This window comes from Podarcis filfolensis (genome assembly GCF_964270895.1).
Source record: "Podarcis filfolensis genome assembly, chromosome: 13".
In the NCBI taxonomy this organism is placed as follows: domain Eukaryota; kingdom Metazoa; phylum Chordata; class Lepidosauria; order Squamata; family Lacertidae; genus Podarcis; species Podarcis filfolensis.
The window spans coordinates 2,392,252-2,407,947 of NC_139615.1; the positions used below are offsets into that span (position 1 = coordinate 2,392,252).

Below are 15,696 nucleotides of genomic sequence, written 5' to 3' on the forward strand. Positions count from 1 at the left end.
TCGGCAAACCCCGCCCTTCCCTTTTCGATTGGTTGCTTGGGAGAGAGAGGGGGAGGGGAGGCGGGCGTGAGGAGAAACAAGAGAAGTTGTTTGAGCGGCGGCGGCGGCGGCGCAGAGAGAGAGAGAGATAGAAAGAGTCACAAGCAGGCTCCTCCCTCCTGTTCCCCGCCCTTCGGCGCGAGCGCTCGCCGGCGATTGGCCGAAGGCAGCGGAGGCGCTCGGGGATTGGAGCCTCCGGCGCGCGGTGGGCGTGGCCCGCCGCGAGAGCGAGAGAGAGGGAAGGCTCCTCCTCCTCCGACGCAGCGTACGCAGAGGCACGCACGGCGAAAGGGAGGGGGCGGAGCGCAGCGCGCGCGCTCCTTCTCCTCGCTCGCTCTCTCTCTGTGAGGGGAGGTCTCGCTCGCTCTCCCTCCCTCCCTCCCTCAGAGGCGCGCGCGCGCGCTCCCGCTCCTTCCTTCTCTCTCTCCCTCTCTCGCTCTCGGCGCCGCCGGGGAAGCCGGAGGAGGAGGAGGAGGCCGGAGGAGGCGGAAGGCCGAGAGCGGAGTCCGGGCCGCGCCAGGCCGCGGCTGGGGGCCGGTCACGGTGGCGGAGCCGGAGGAGGCCGGGCCCCGCCCCGCCCCCATCCCCCCACCGGCGGCGGCGGCGGCACCACAACCGCGGGGGGGCGGCGGCGGCGGCGGCGGTGTCCGGGGCGGCGCTTCCCCGTCTCCTTCCCCCTCCTTGGCGGCGGCCGCCCCTCCCTCCCCCTCGTCCCCCGCGGGGCCCATGGAAGGCCTGCCCGTGGAGGTGCGGGGCTCCAACGGGGCCTTCTACAAGGTGAGGAGGCCGGGGTGCGGGGACAGGCGTTGCCGTGGAGACCGGGGGTGGGTGGGCGGGGCCCCAGGGGTTGCCATGGAGATCCCGGGGAGGGCGCGAGGGGCTTCGAGGCGGGCGGGTGGGGGGGGCGGCGGTGGCCACGCTGGGCGCCCGGGCCTTCCCCCAGGGTGAGGGGTGGGGAGCCCAGAGGCAGGGGGGGTCTGTCTCAACTCCAACCCCCCCCAAAAAATCCGGTACGTTTTGTAGCCCCCTGGGTTGAAATATTGGGGGGGGGGAGACTCCTATTCTGTTGGGTGGCTTTTCTAGGGGCTATGCAAAAGCCAGCGTGGGGGAGGAGGGCATCTTTGGGGGGGGGCTTAAGAGGAAGGTGGGGTTGGGGGCTCTGGAAAGTGAAGCCCCTGCAAAGGGGGAAGCGAGGGCCACTCGGGGTTCTGCAAAGGAGACTTCCCCTCCTGGGCGTGGGGTTGAAGGGGTCAGAGGGCCCGTTGTGGGGCGGGGTTGAAATATGGGGGGGGGGAGACTCCTCTTCTGTGGGGTGGCTTTTGCAAAAGCCAGCGTGGGGGAGGAGGGCATCTTTGGGGGGGGGCTTAAGAGGAAAGTGGGGTTGGGGGCTCTGGAAAGTGAAGCCCCTGCAAAGGGGGAAGCGAGGGCCACTCGGGGTTCTGCAAAGGAGACCCCCCCTCCTGGGTGTGGGGTTGAAGGGGTCAGAGGGCGGGGGGGGGCCCTGGGCGTCCAGGCTTAAGAGGAAGGGCCATGGTTTGGGTGTGTGTTGCAGATCATGGGACTGGGTGGATTGGGAGTGTAGTCTGGGGTTGGTTGCAAGTGGTCGCCAGGTCAGCGTCTATGGGTTAGAAGGGTTGAGTCCAGTGCGGCGCTCATGTCATGGCTTTGCAATCAGCTTAACCAAGGCCTCTGCTCCCTTCCAAAGGCCTGATCTCATGGACAGGCTGGGCTGGAGGGAAGGAGGGGTCTCTTGTGTCACTTGAGCCTCATGTTGCACTTACCTGCTATTTTTATTTTAGTTTCCTCTATCAGGCACATCTTTGGAGTCCCTTCCCTACATTCTAAAGGCTGCCTTTCCTGGTAAGGTACTCCCTGCAAAACAGAGTACCTTGAAATGCCATGAGCCTATTAGTCAGCGGCCATCCGGCAGGCAGAAATATATTTATATCACAGTGCAGTCGAGTTTAGTGCTCCTTTATTGTGTAAGGAAATAAGGATGGGAGATCTTGTAACTGTATCTGTTTGCTGCTTGATTGGCACTGACACATGTTCCTTCTGACTTCTCTCCCAAAGTGCTGCTTCCGCCCAGGTGCTGCAAGTAAATGTATTTATAAGGAAGGTACTCCAGTTCCACCCCTCCTTAAAGTAACTTTCTGCCTTATAGGGAATGACTCTGTATCTTTATGAAGCAGGTGCTGTTAAAATAGGGAGGAAATAAACTCCCCTTGGAAAGTACCACTGTTCAGTGGTGGGAGTGTTAAGTTCCACGTTCCATGCCTGACATCTCCAGCTAAAAGGGCCTCAGGTAGGGCAGTGAAGGAAAGACCTCTGCCTGGTCCTTGCTGCGTCTCATAATGGACCATACAGGGCCAGTGGTTTGGCGCAATAGGAGACAACTTCATTTGTTTGTGCTTTGAAATATGTTACGAGGCATGTGGAGTGATGGGTCTCTCCCATCAGTGGGATTACTGTCACCCTGTCTTGCTATAATAAAATGCTGAGTTACTTTATATGCATTTCCCTGATTAGTTCCGATGGGAAATTAATCGTCCATCCGGCTTGCGCAAGGCTGGGCCCAGCTGAGATCTCAGTCTGCCTTCCAGATTCAAGGCCTGCAGTTTACTGCTTTTGAGCATCCAGTCATGTTCAGTGGAATTACCTTTAGTGGGCTAAAAGCAGTTCTTCGTTGTAGCAAGACCTGAGTTTCCCAAGTAACTTTCAGTGTCTCTAAATTAGGACCAACAAGCTGTTCCCAGGCTCCAGTGGGCTTGTCAGTTCCTGATCCACACCTTTTTTTCATATTGGAAAAGGGCTTTTTCTCCCTTTAGTGTGGTAACAGGAATGCCAGTCTCTCTAGAAGTTGAGGCTTTCATCGTCACTGGACCTAGTTGTCAAGAATGCTGCTTTGCCCAACATGAAGGGTCAAACATAGATAAGGAGGAAGCCCAAGATATCTAGGGTATGAGAGATTTTGAATTCTGCCAAGCTCTACTGGGCCTGTGTGGAGGAGTGATATTTTGTCTCTGGTCCCTATTCTGTAGTGGGAAGCGATGGCTTGTTTAGAAAGGCCTCGGGGAATTTTGTAACCTAATCACAAGGTTGTGAGGTGGGGGCTCAGTGTATTGTCTATTGCTAATTTTAGACTCCCCACTTCAGAGTGGAGTCACAACCAGTAGATGGCCATGAATCGTGAAGGTTTGCCTGGCGCCCTCATTACTTATCTTGAGGCACCAGGTAAAAACCTTTCTCTATAACCAGGCCTTTGGCTGGTTAGCATTCTGTGGCCTTTTAAATGTGTTTGTGGAAGGGGGGTTTCTGGTATGTTTTTGTTTTATTATGTCTTTTGTGTTCCCATTTTGTATTTTCATGTTGTGTACCGCCCTGCGATCTTCGGATGAAGGGCGGTATACAAATTTAATCAGTAACAGTAATAAGAATAATAAAAGGCATAGAAATATTTGAGGGGCTAATCCTCGTCTCCCGTAATGGAGTGGGTTATTTTTAGCCTGTTTGCGTGCTCTTTGCTGTGGCATCTCCATAGATTCCTTATCAAGTAATTTATTTTTAAACTCATAACCCTACCTTATCGCATAACATTTTTACCACCAGGAAACACACATCATGTTACGTGTCCTCAAAAGACTCTCAGCCTGGGAAACTGGGGCTGCCGGAGACGTGGGGTTCTTAAACCGTACCTCCATTGGTATTGCACCTGTTTTTGCATGCAGGAGATCCTGAGCTCAATCCCTGATGTCCCCGTTTAAAAGAATCAGGCCGCAGGTGACAGAAAATACATTTAGGCCCTGGGGCCAGTAAGAGCAGTCAGTATACTGGGCTTTGCAGACCCAATAGTGTCTCCTGGTAAAAGGCAGTCTGTGTTTCCTAGGGACTCAGGTGATGTCAGTTTCTGCAAACATCCACTCTTAAGTAACTGGCTCAAATGGCTTGGGGAGCAAGTGTACAACAAGCATCTGTGCAGCATTACATCTCTGGTGTCTCTCATTGAGGAATCCTTGCTGTCTAGATCCTTCCTTCCAGCAGTTCTTGTTTGCATGCACCTCCCTTGCAACTGCTTAAGTGGGGGCTGCTGCCGGAAGCTGTCTGTGCCCCAGTGGACTTGCGAGAAAGCTGAATGAGGAGAAAGTGGGAACGCTCTACTCGAGCCAAGCGTTGTGTTGTTCTGTGGAAAGGTGCTGGGCTTCTGAACAGGATTTTAAAGACTGCACGTTCCTCCTGAGAGTGGCATATTCTTCACCACACCCCGTTTTATAGAATTGCATCCATAGAGGGAGGGTATGCTAACTAACTTCCAAGCTGAAGTATACAATTTGCCCATATTCTTCCTCCTTTCGACTTCAGCAGCTTTCTCTTCGGAGATTTCTGCAGCTCCTTGGCTACTGTAACTCCATCTTTGTTTTCAAATGCACAAGCCACAAATCAATTCTTTTGTGTGTTCCTGGGCCTCCCAAAGGTTTTCATGGAAGACCTTATTTCTTAGAATTTGAAAGGTGAGCTTTTCCCCGCCAGTCACTCCTGGTGGTCCTTTGTAGAACATCTCTAACGTTGCTGTTTCCGGCTAGAGTAAAATAACAGGGTTGTCACTCTACCTGGAGCATAAGAGTAAGGTTAATGGGCTGGCCTTTTTTTCTTTTTTAAACAGAGTTTGCATGTTGACAGAATATCAATTGTAGGCAGTAATACACATGGCGGTATTGCCTTGCCACTGGTAGTTGACTACATCCTGTTAAGTTTTAACTTCCACTAAGTAATAGTTGTTCTAAGAACATAAGAGCCCAGCTGAGTCAGTGTCCTGTTGTCACAGTGGCCTACCAGATGCCCAGTGCAACAGAACTTGTGATTCTCAGCAACTGGTAGTTCAAGAGGCCTGCTGCCTCTGATACTGGAGGTAAAATGTAGCCCTCATGGTTAGTGGCCATTGATAGCCTTTTGTCTAATTCTCTTCTAAAACCTTCCCAAGTTCATGGCCATCACTTTGTTGGAGTGAATTCCAAAGTTTTAAGAGTTTGGATTTGATATCCTGCTTTATCACTACCGGAAGGAGTCTCAAAGCGGCTAACATTCTCCTTTCCCTTCCTCCCCCACAACAAACACTCTGTGAGAGACTGAGAGACTTCAAAGAACTGTGACTAGCCCAAGGTCACCCAGCAGCTGCATGTGGAGGAGCAGAGACATGAACCCGGTTCCCCAGATTACGAGACTACCACTCTTAACCACTACACCACACTGGCTCTAACTATGCACTGTTTGAAAAAGTACTTTCCTTTGCTGTTTTGAGATTTCCAACAATCTGATTCATCGGATGTCCCCGAGTTCTAGTCTTATGAGAGGGAGAAAACCATTTTTCTTCCCACTTTCTCGCCATACATAATTGTACACATTTCTGTCATCACTCCCCACCCCCAATTCTCACATTTTGTCATAGAGGAGTTTCTCAAACGCCTTGATCATTTTGTGTGTCCTTTTCTGAACCGTGTCCAGCTCTACAACATACACACTGCACTTTTCTGTACATGGTATTCCAAGTACGGTTGCCATAAATTTGTATATCATTGTTACAATATTGGCAGTTTTATTTTCAGTCCCTTTCCTAATGACCCCTAATGTGGAATTTGCCTTTTTCGCAGCTGCTGAATGCAGGATTGACATTTCCATCGAACTACCCCCCAAGGTCTCATGCCTAAGAACGAAAAGAAGGGCCCTACTGGATCATTTGTAGATCCTTGCAATTCCACAAAAAATTGTGTCATCAGCAGACTTGGCTACCTCACGGCTCACCACTAACTCTTGACTATTTATGAGCAACTGAAAAAACACAGGTCCCAATACCAATCCTTGTTGTTTAGTCGTGTCCGCCTCTTCCTGACCCCCTGGACCAGAGCACACCAGGCACTCCTGTCTTCCACTGCCTCCCACAGTTTGGTCAAACTCATGCTGGTCGCTTCGAGAACACTGTCCCACCATCTCGTCCTCCGTCGTCCCCTTCTCCTCGTGCCCTCCATCTTTCCCAACATCAGGGTCTTTTCCAGGCAGTCTTCTCTTCTCATGAGGTGGCCAAAGTCTTGGAGTCTCAGCTTCAGGATCTGTCCTTCCAGTGAGCACTCAGGGCTGATTTCCTTCAGAATGGAGAGGTTTGATCTTCTTGCAGTCCATGGGACTCTCAAGAGTCTCCTCCAGCACCAGAATTCAAAAGCATCCATTCTTCGGCGATCAGCCTTCTTGATGGTCCAGCTCTCACTTCCATACATCACTACTGGGGAAACCAGAGATTTTACTATACGGACCTTTGTTGGCAAGGTGATGTCTCTGCTACCCCTTGGGGGACCCCAATTTCTACATCCTTCTATGAGGAGAGCAATCAGTTTATTCCTACTCTCTGTTTCCTCTTCTGTAACCGGTTACTGATCCAAAGGGTCCCTCTGCTCTTATCCCATGACTGCTGAGTTTAATGAGGCCTTTTGGGTGAGGGCTTTTAGCGGTAGCTTTTTGAAAATCCGTGTGCTTGTTGACACTATCAAAGAACATGTTTACCACCAGCTTTTCATAGTTCTTAAGCTATCCAGCTTGTAATTTCCCTAGATCCCTTTTAAAAAAATTTGTCTTACAGCAGCCACTTTCCTGTCGTCAGGTGTCAAGGCTGAACTTCGGGATAAGTTGCATATTTTTTTTGTAGCAGGTTGGTAGGTTCACGTTTCAGTTCTTTTAAGAATTCTTGGGCGGCTGCCATCTGGACCTGGTGATTTCTCAGCTTTTAATTTGTCATTAAGTCCTACAACCTCATCTCTTGTGACCCCTCTTCACCTCAGTTCCTCAGATTTCTTTCCTGCGAAAGTTAGTTTAGGCACCGGGACCTGCCCCACATCTTCCTATGCAAGGACAAGTGCACAGAATGGACTCTGTAATCTCCTTGATTGTCGTCCAAAGGACCCACTAACTCCCTAGCTGGTTTCCTACATATTTCTAATGTTTTTGAATAACTGTTTATTGTTGGTCTTAATGTGTTTAGTGATGTGCTCCTCAGTTCTTCTTCTTCAAGCATCCCTTATTGTCTGCTTGCATTTCTTTTGCCAGAGTTTGTGTTCACTTGGACAAGGCTTCAGTCTTTGATGCTGCTTGTTAGCCACGCTGGCATCTTCTTGGCCCTGGTGGTACCTTTCTTGATCTACATTCTGCATTGTAGCTGAACTTCTGTTACTGTGGCTCAGATCAACCTCCACACCTTCTAGAGAGCTTTGACCGTCTTCACTTCCCTTTTGCAGCCTTGCTTATAACAATCCCTAATTTTTCAAGGTGTTTCCTCTTTTGAAGTCAGATGTGGCTGTATTGGATATGTTGTGCTAGATCTGGGAGAGTCCTGGCTGACCAGGTGCCTGGAGTTTCATGCTGGTACTTGAGATTTCAAGTACTGTGGTACCTCGGGTTACAGATGCTTCAGGTTACAGACACTTCAGGTTACAGACTCCGCTAACCCAGAAATAGTACCTTGGGTTAAGAACTTTGCTTCAGAATGAAAACAGAAATCGTGCTCCGGCGGCAGCGGGAGACCCCATTAGCTAAAGTGGTGCTTCAGGTTAAGAACAGTTTCAGGTTAAGAACGGACCTCTGGAACGAATTAAGTACTTAACCCGAGATACCACTGTATTTTACCCTGTTTGGGGCTGAAAATACTTTATGCAAGCAGCTTTGCATACATGTTCCCCGCAGGAGAGAATGCTTGTGGAATATCGCTGCATGTCCAATAAGTTGTGCACAGACGGCCTAGCGGAAAGTGGCTATATGGCTTGCAGCAGCAGCAACGAGAATTTTTAGTGTCCGGCTGCTGTACAGCGATCCACCAAAGAGTAAAATTATCCTCTGCAAATTCAGGGGTTCTCAAGTTGTAGAGTTGCTCATGAATGGAAGCGGTTTGTGTGCGTGGAGGGCTTGAAACTTTAAAGGGGGGGTTCCTTGAAACTCTTTGACATGGTGTCCCAAGCATTGCAAAGGTTGTACACTGCAATTTTAATTTAGCCCTAGCTGCGTAAAGCCAGAGGGCAGGTAGACCAGGCTTGAGGTGTGGAACGTGGGAGATATAAATGTTCCTGTGTGCTGGCCTCATGGAATGAAGGGGGTTGATCCATCTGTGCTGAATGAATGATAAATGAGATTCTCTCTGCTGGCCTGGAGACGTATATAGCCTCAGGCGCAGCAGGGCTTTAAAGGGGATTCTTGGAGCTCTGCAGGCTGTGGGAGAGGGCAGGCATGGAGTAGTTCACAAAGACTCCAGAATCTTTGATCCTGCCCACATCACGGTTGCGGGTCCTTGTTGGGTGGTGCTCCCTCTGCCTCTTCGCTGCTCTCTGAATGGCCAGGCTAACTGTTGACTGTGTCTACGGCCTCCGATGCACCCACTAGACTGATAGACAGGGAGCAAAGAGGGGAAGTTATTCTCCCTCCCTCTTGCCGTGTACATCCACTGAAGCTGAGTGTTGGAAGATTCAGGACACACGAATAAAAGTATTTCTTCATGCAATTCATAGTTGACCTGTGGAACTCACTCCCACAGGAGCTAGGGATGTCTGTCAAGCCAGGTGGCTTTAAAAGAGGATTAGACACTTTCATAGAGGAGAGAGAGAGTTGTTGATGGCTGTTAGCCATGAAAGCTATGCTATGCCTCCGCAGTTTCTGGGAAGAAGGGAGAGGGCAACTGGTGGGTCTCTGGAAGAACAGGGTCCTGGCTGAGATGGGCCTTTGGCCTGATCCAGTGGGCTTTTATTACGCACTCCATGTGGGCCTGCAGGAGTATTTTGCTGGGGCGATCCAATTGCGGGTAGCATCCAGACTTGCCAAAGAGGTCACCAGGTCCTGGGACGAGGAGGAGAGAGATTTTTAGCATGCTGTTGAGGAAAGGAGTCTTTGGAGGCAGCCATGTAGTCAAGGATATATGCAGGCCGCCTCTTCCAACCAGAGGTAACTCCTTTCTGCTGTCTCCAACAGGCGCTGGTTGGGTGGCGAGATGACCAGCTTAGGTTTTCTCTGTCCCAGTGAGTTGTGCGTGCTGGAATAGTGGCACTGCTTACTGGGCAGTGAACTCCGCTTAAAGCCGGTTTCCTCTGGAGCTGGGAAGGAGACGCGTGGCTGTTTGCTTGTAGCGGAGCAGCTGGCGGAGAAGACATCTGTCCCCAGGAACACCTGTTCCTCCCATCACCCTTTAGACATGCAGGACATTTCGCCCTGCCCTCATCACGCTCCAAACTCAGAACATGTTCAGGCCTCCCTCCCTTGATTGCAGCCCTGTGGCTGCCCTCCCTTCCCCACCCTGGCAGTGCCAAATGTCCTGTGTTGTGGGCGGCAGGAGATGAAGAGAGAGGCAGGGGCATGGCTGCACCCCGTCTTCTAAAAGCCACACGCCTGGAGGGATAAGGCTGTGGCAGAGAATGTTTGTGGAATACTTTAGCCTGTATTCAGGGATGGAGTTGGCCTCCCTAAATCAGAAAACAATTATTAATCCAAGCGTGGTTTTCCCCTTCAAAAATGTCACCCCCCACATGTTTATCCATCTGTGTCCGTTAACCAGGCTAACCATTTGTCTGTTGGACCCTTTTTTTCCTAGCAACTCCAGAAAACATTCACTTACAAGTGTTACCAAATGTCTCAAAAGTCAATCCTGGTGCAAGCCAGGCCGTTCAGGTTTTAATCTTGAAACTGTCTTGGGTTTTTGAGGAAAAGCGGGTTATACATGTTGTAAATAAGTACAGTGGTACCTCGGGTTACAGACGCTTCAGGTTACAGACTCCGCTAACTCAGAAATAGTGCTTCAGGTTAAGAACTTTGCTTCAGGATGAGAACAGAAATCGTGCTCCGGCGGCGCGCCAGCAGCAGGAGGCCCCATTAGCTAAAGTGGTGCTTCAGGTTAAGAACAGTTTCAGGTTAAGAACGGACCTCCGGAACGAATTAAGTACCGTATTTTTGCTCTTTAGGACTGACTTTTTTCCTTCTAAAAAGTAAGAGGAAATGTGTGTGCCTCTTATGGAGCGAATGCAGGCTGCGCAGCTATCACAGAAGCCAGAACAGCAAGAGGGATTGCTGCTTTCACTGCGCAGCGATCCCTCTTGCTGTTCTGGCTTCTGAGATTCCGAATATTTTTTTTCTTGTTTTCCTCCTCCAAAAACTAGATGCGTCTTGTGGTCTGGTGCGTCTTATAGAGCGAAAAATACGGTACTTAACCTGAGGTAGCACTGTAAGTGAATAGAGGGTTGCACCCAGGGAATCGGGCATTTCCTCCCAAACGGCTGTCCCACTGAGCACCTTTCCCTGATCCCAAGCAGCCCTGCATTGCTTTGGGATTAAAAAATGGATGGGCAGATTGGGGCTGGCTTTGAGTGAGGGCTAAGAGTGGGGTCCTCTGCCCCAGAAGCAAAGTGCCATCTGACCTAGAGGCCTGGCAGTATGTGAGCTCCTGAGCGCTGAAAGGAAGCTGCCGTGTGTTCTTTGAAGGAGGAGTCATGAGCTAGCTGCCTGGTGTTGGCTAGTCTGGCAGGGAATGTGCTTTAGGAGGAGTAAATTGAAATAATAATAATAAATTTATTATTTATACCCTGCCCATCTGGCTGGGCTTCCCCAGCCACTCTGGGCGGCTTTCAACAAAATATTAAAATACAGTAATGCATCAAATATTACTGCCTAAACAGGGCTGCCTTCAGATGTCTTCTAAAAGTCTGGTAGTTGTTGTTCTCTTTGACATCTGGTGGGAGGGCGGGTGCCACTACCAAGAAGGCCCTCTGCCTGGTTCGCTGTAACTTGGCTTCATGCACTGAGGGAACCGCCAGAAGGCCCTCGGTGCTGGACCTCAGTATCCGGGTAGAACTATGGGGGTGGAGACGCTCCTTCAGATATACTGGACCGAGGCCATTTACTTTATTGTCACTTGCACAACTTGTATACAGTGAGATTTCACGAGCACCCCCGACTCAGCTCTCTTAGTCTTAATTCCCCTCGTTTACTGATGCACACCCACCAAACCCAAAAGTCAGTTTCCCTGTTGTTATCTTTTCATTCAGCAGCCTAACAGTCCACAGATAGAAGCTGTTCTTTACCTGGTTGGTGTGACTAATCATGCTTCTATATATCTTCTGCCCGAGGGCAGGAGATCAAGAAAGTGCCGCCAGGGTGTGAATCATCCCTGAGAATTTTCCTCGCTCTCCTGAGGCAACGATCTTCCGCTATTTCATCCACCGGATTCACGGGACAGCCCATAATATGTTGTGCTGTATTCACCACCCTCTGTCGGCACTTCCTATCTATCACTTGATGTCAAACCAGCGTACCACACTGTGATGCAGTATGAAAGGACACTTTCTATTGTGGACCGGTAGAAGGAGATCATCAAATGTTGATTGACATTGTTCTTTGGCAATTCTCTGAGGAGACGGAGTCTATGTTGGGCTTTCTTAACCACCTGGGTTGTATTGATTTTGTATTGTATTGAAATGTGACAGGGTGGGGGTGTGTATGAGAGAGAAGGAGAGAGAAGTTCGTGTCTTCCTGAACAGGACATGTAAAAGGAAGTATTTCATGGAGCTCAGAGTTAAAACTATGGAACTCCCTTCCACTGGAGGCAGCGATGGCCACTGACATAGATGCCTTAAAAGAGGTTTAGACAGATTCATGGAAGAGGAGGAGGAGGCTATCAGTGGCTACTAGCCACAATGGCTGTGGTCTGTCTCCACAGCTGGAGACAGCAGCTGGAAACCACAGGAAGGAGGAGAGGGTTTTTTGTGCTCAGATTCTGCTTGTGGGCACCTGGTTGGCCACTGTGGGAACAGGATGAAGGCGATGCCACACCTGGTTAGGCTTTCAGGTTCCATTCCACACTATCTAGGCCTCCTTAGGGGCCAGTGACTCAGAGGATCACGTCTTTGGGGGATGTCGCCAAGCTCCGACCTTTGCTTCCGCAGAGCTGTTCTTCTCTTGCCAAGTCTCCCTTTCCACGTTGCTGCTTTGCATTGGCTGTTTGGTATCTTGGGTCCACTGGTCCCAGTCGAGGGACGCAGTGGCTTGGTGGTGGTGGCTCCTTCTGCAGGGCTCCTTTTTTTTTGCTCAGCCAGCACTGCCCCTTTCGCATTGAGCTTTGGGGACTTGCCGGCTGTGGTGCTAACGCGGTGTCTCTTGTCTGTTCCTTCCCTTCCAGGGTTTTGTTAAAGATGTCCACGAAGACTCGGTCACGATATCCTTCGAGAACAAGTGAGTGTCCGCAAGAGGCGTGGCCTGGCTGCACCCTTCTCTGCTGTTTTGTCAGAGAGCTGGCAGGCCAAGATCGGCCCGTCCTTTTCCATCCCACGGGAATTAGCGGCTGGCCCTGTGTCCTTGAGGTCCATCGTATGATGAGGTTACAGCCCTGGTATACTGGCTCAGAGCCACCTCTGGCAAGGAAACCCCACTGACCTGGGCTTGTTTGCCTAGACTTATGAAGCTGGCACCTTGTGATATGGATGCTGTGTGGGGCTGGTGCCTATAGCTCCATGCTGGCTCCTAGGAAATTGAAATAATATTCTTGCAGGCAGTCGCTGGCCCCCAACCCATGCCCCTTGCTCTCACCCAGGAAATAAGCACGCCAAGAACTCTGGAAAAAATAAGTTTCAAAAGTGGGAGTGGTCCCTATTTAATATTTTAATGTTTCAATATTTTAATGTTGTATTTTAAACTTGTCTTTAAGTTGTATTCCTTCAACTTGTTTTTATTATTGCTTGTTAGCCGCCCTGAGCCAGGCCTTGGCTGGGGAGGGCAGGGTATAAATAAAAATTATTATTATTATTATTATTTGCAAATCAATAGTCAATTGTAACAAAAACTAATCCATTCAAAAGTATGTATTCTGAGAAGGATTACAAACTCATACGGAGATTACAAACTCAAACTCATAAAGATATGCATATGAATGGGTTAGTTTTTGTTACAATTGACTATTGATTTGTGAGTAGGGACCATTCCCACTTTTGAAACTTACATTGGCCAGAGTTCTCGGTGTGCTTTTTTCTTGGTATATTTAATAACAAAAACTCCAACCTATTTAACCTCACCCAGGAAACGCTTGCCATTCCCCCCCCCCCAGCTTTGCACTCTGGTGGCAGCTGGGTCGAGGGGAAGAAACAGGGAGCTCTGTTCTTGCTTTGTAGCAACTCCTGCCAGTGGCTAGATTGCTCTCCCCACCAAGAGCTCACTGCCTGTCTACCAGCTGCTGTATCAAACTAGGCACCCCCAGGCTACCAAATACAGCAGCGCAACAGAGCTCTCTCACTCTGGCTGGGGGGTCCCTGCAGGATATGATGTCAGGAACTTCCCACCCCTCGGAGCACACACAGTTGTTTGGTCACCCCAGGTAAGTGGGAAAGGTGGTTCCTTCCCCCTCAGTCTGGGCTTCCCCCCTTCTTCATCTTCAATCTTCTTTTCCCTTGAGCCAGACACCCCTAACCCTGTTCTCCCTCATTTGACTCTGGAGACAGGAGGTTGCGGGGATGCCTGCTAGCTTTGTCCCCCACCTGTGTAGGCACCACACAGCATTGGTGGTGGCCCCGATCCCCCAGCAGTTACGGAGCAGGGGGGCTGAACCCCAGCCCCACCCTCCTAAAGATCTCTGCGTGCAGACTGGAAAAGCTTATTGCACAGCGAAAACCTTAGCACTCGCAAGCAACAGGATGGTTTTTTTTGTTTGCTTTTAAATGGTGCTTATTGGAGGGGTGGGGAGGCGAAAGTGCCTGAAATTCCTGACTCAGCAGAAAGCCAGAAGCGTCTGCCGGAGGAGAGAGGTTTGAGCCACTCGCAGAGGTCCTTCCTCGGCAGCTGAAGCGTCAGGGAGACAGGTGTCTCTGCAACAGCTGCAAGGAGGGAAGCCGCCCTGGCCTCTAGGCGCTGCAGTCAAGCCACCGTCTGCTCCCCCACCCCACCCCGCCCGGAAAAAATAAAAAGCTTTGTGGGCGGAGCTTCTGGCCCTGCTCTCTGAGAAGAGCAGGTGCTGGCTTTGCCGGGGCTCTCGCCGACAGGCCGCCCGAGTTTGCGGCTCTGGTTGTCAGCCAGTAAGGGACTAGTGAGCAGAGGGAGGCTGGCAGCCTGCCAGCAGCTGTGTCTGGCCGCCTCCGTCTCCCCACCCAGGGTGGTGTGGGCGTGGCGGTGGTATGCAAATGCTGCCTAATTCCGCTGCAGTTAACGAGGCAGCCTTGCAGCACCATGGCCAGTTCCCAGGATTGTGCTCTGACAGGGCCGGAGCACAGCCGCAGCACGATCTCCCTGCAAGAGGCAGGGCGGGCTATAAATACCCACCAAGTGTCTCTCTGTCGGCCCCAGTCTCCAGCCCTCCTTGTGGTGCTTCCTGAGTGGGGGATTTGTCCTTGCATTCTCCTCCCCTCATTTCTTTCATCTTGCCTCTGTTCCCCTCCCCAAGAACGCTTGCATGCTCTTAGCAGGCTTCCTTGCCTCTAAACTATTTTGACCCCCATCAAGTTATGGTACTGTGGCCTTTATGTCTAACCAGCGGCGTCGCCAAATAGTTGTGGTTCCTAGGAGCCAGCGTTGAATATTTAAGAGCCAGCGTTCCATAGCTCTGGTGGAAGGGGGGGTGTGGAATTAAAGCCACAAGGTGATACATTTGATTTCCTAGGTGCGTGTGCAGCCAGGGATCTGGATTTTTTTCTGGCAGGTGCAATTGTGGTTGGAAAAGCATGTTGCTAGTAGCGGGGGGGGGCGGGGAGTTCAGGCCGGCTGCCGTTGTCCGATGCATGCTGCTGAGTCATTAGAGAAGAGAATAGCTTGTTAGGAATGGAGGGGGAAATTTGGAGTGTGCTTCTACGAAGCAGCCATTCCGAATTGGTGGGAGGGGCGTGTGCCAGTGTTGACCCAAGGTCCCTGCTGCTTTCACCTGTGCAAAATTCGACCCTTGGTATTGTTTAGCCCCAAGCACCTCCCATAGCTTGTGAAGAAACATTGTGTGTTGACGGGTAGCTGGTCTCCCCTTACTGTCACCTGGAATAACTCTCTGCCTCTTCGCAGCTGGCAGCCCGAAAGGCAAATCCCCTTCGGCGACGTGCGGCTGCCCCCACCTGCAGACTACAGCAAGGAGATTTTGGAAGGGGATGAGGTGGAGGTGAGTGAAGGCTGCTAAGAGGCTTTCTGCACCCTTCTGGGGGTGGGGGGTGAGTAGGCAGCTGCTGTGAGCGGAGGGTGGCCCCCTAACTTGAATTTCCCTGTCCTCTTAGGTTTATTCCCGAGCCAATGAGCATGAGCCGTGTGGCTGGTGGCTGGCCAGGGTTCGAATGATGAAAGGAGATGTAAGTATTGAACAAAATACACCCCCCTTGAAATATTCCCGGGCATTCAGTGAGGGGGCAGAGCGGCCCGTCCCTCTCAGCATTAACACATTTAATGAGCTGAGCACCTTCCGCCTCGCCGGCACATGGTAGGAGCTCTCCCATGTGCACAGCAAATGCTCACAGATTGGCTCCCAGAGCATCTGGGCGCCATGGGCCAAAATGCGGAATAGTGACGGTGCTGCAATGCAGATGTTCTTATGATGCTTCTGTGACGTGCTGTTGTGAGGTTGTCGTAATCTGCCTTAAGTTCACTCGATGGGAACAGGTAGAGTATAATTTTTTTCAAGTACATAAAAAT

General features: G+C 50.8%; 1 protein-coding gene across 2 annotated transcripts in view; it reads left to right on the forward strand.

The window, feature by feature from the left end:
* Positions 1-497: 497 nt before the first annotated feature.
* Positions 498-15,696, forward strand: part of FXR2 (FMR1 autosomal homolog 2) — a 31,367-nt gene continuing 16,168 nt past the window's right edge. For both annotated transcript variants that reach the window (XM_083580947.1, XM_083580946.1), the window contains exons 1-4: positions 498-816; positions 12,227-12,279; positions 15,079-15,172; positions 15,285-15,356. In XM_083580947.1, the coding sequence (XP_083437073.1) occupies positions 766-816; positions 12,227-12,279; positions 15,079-15,172; positions 15,285-15,356 (270 nt within the window). In that variant the 5' untranslated portion in view covers positions 498-765. The remainder of the gene's footprint in view (positions 817-12,226; positions 12,280-15,078; positions 15,173-15,284; positions 15,357-15,696) is intronic.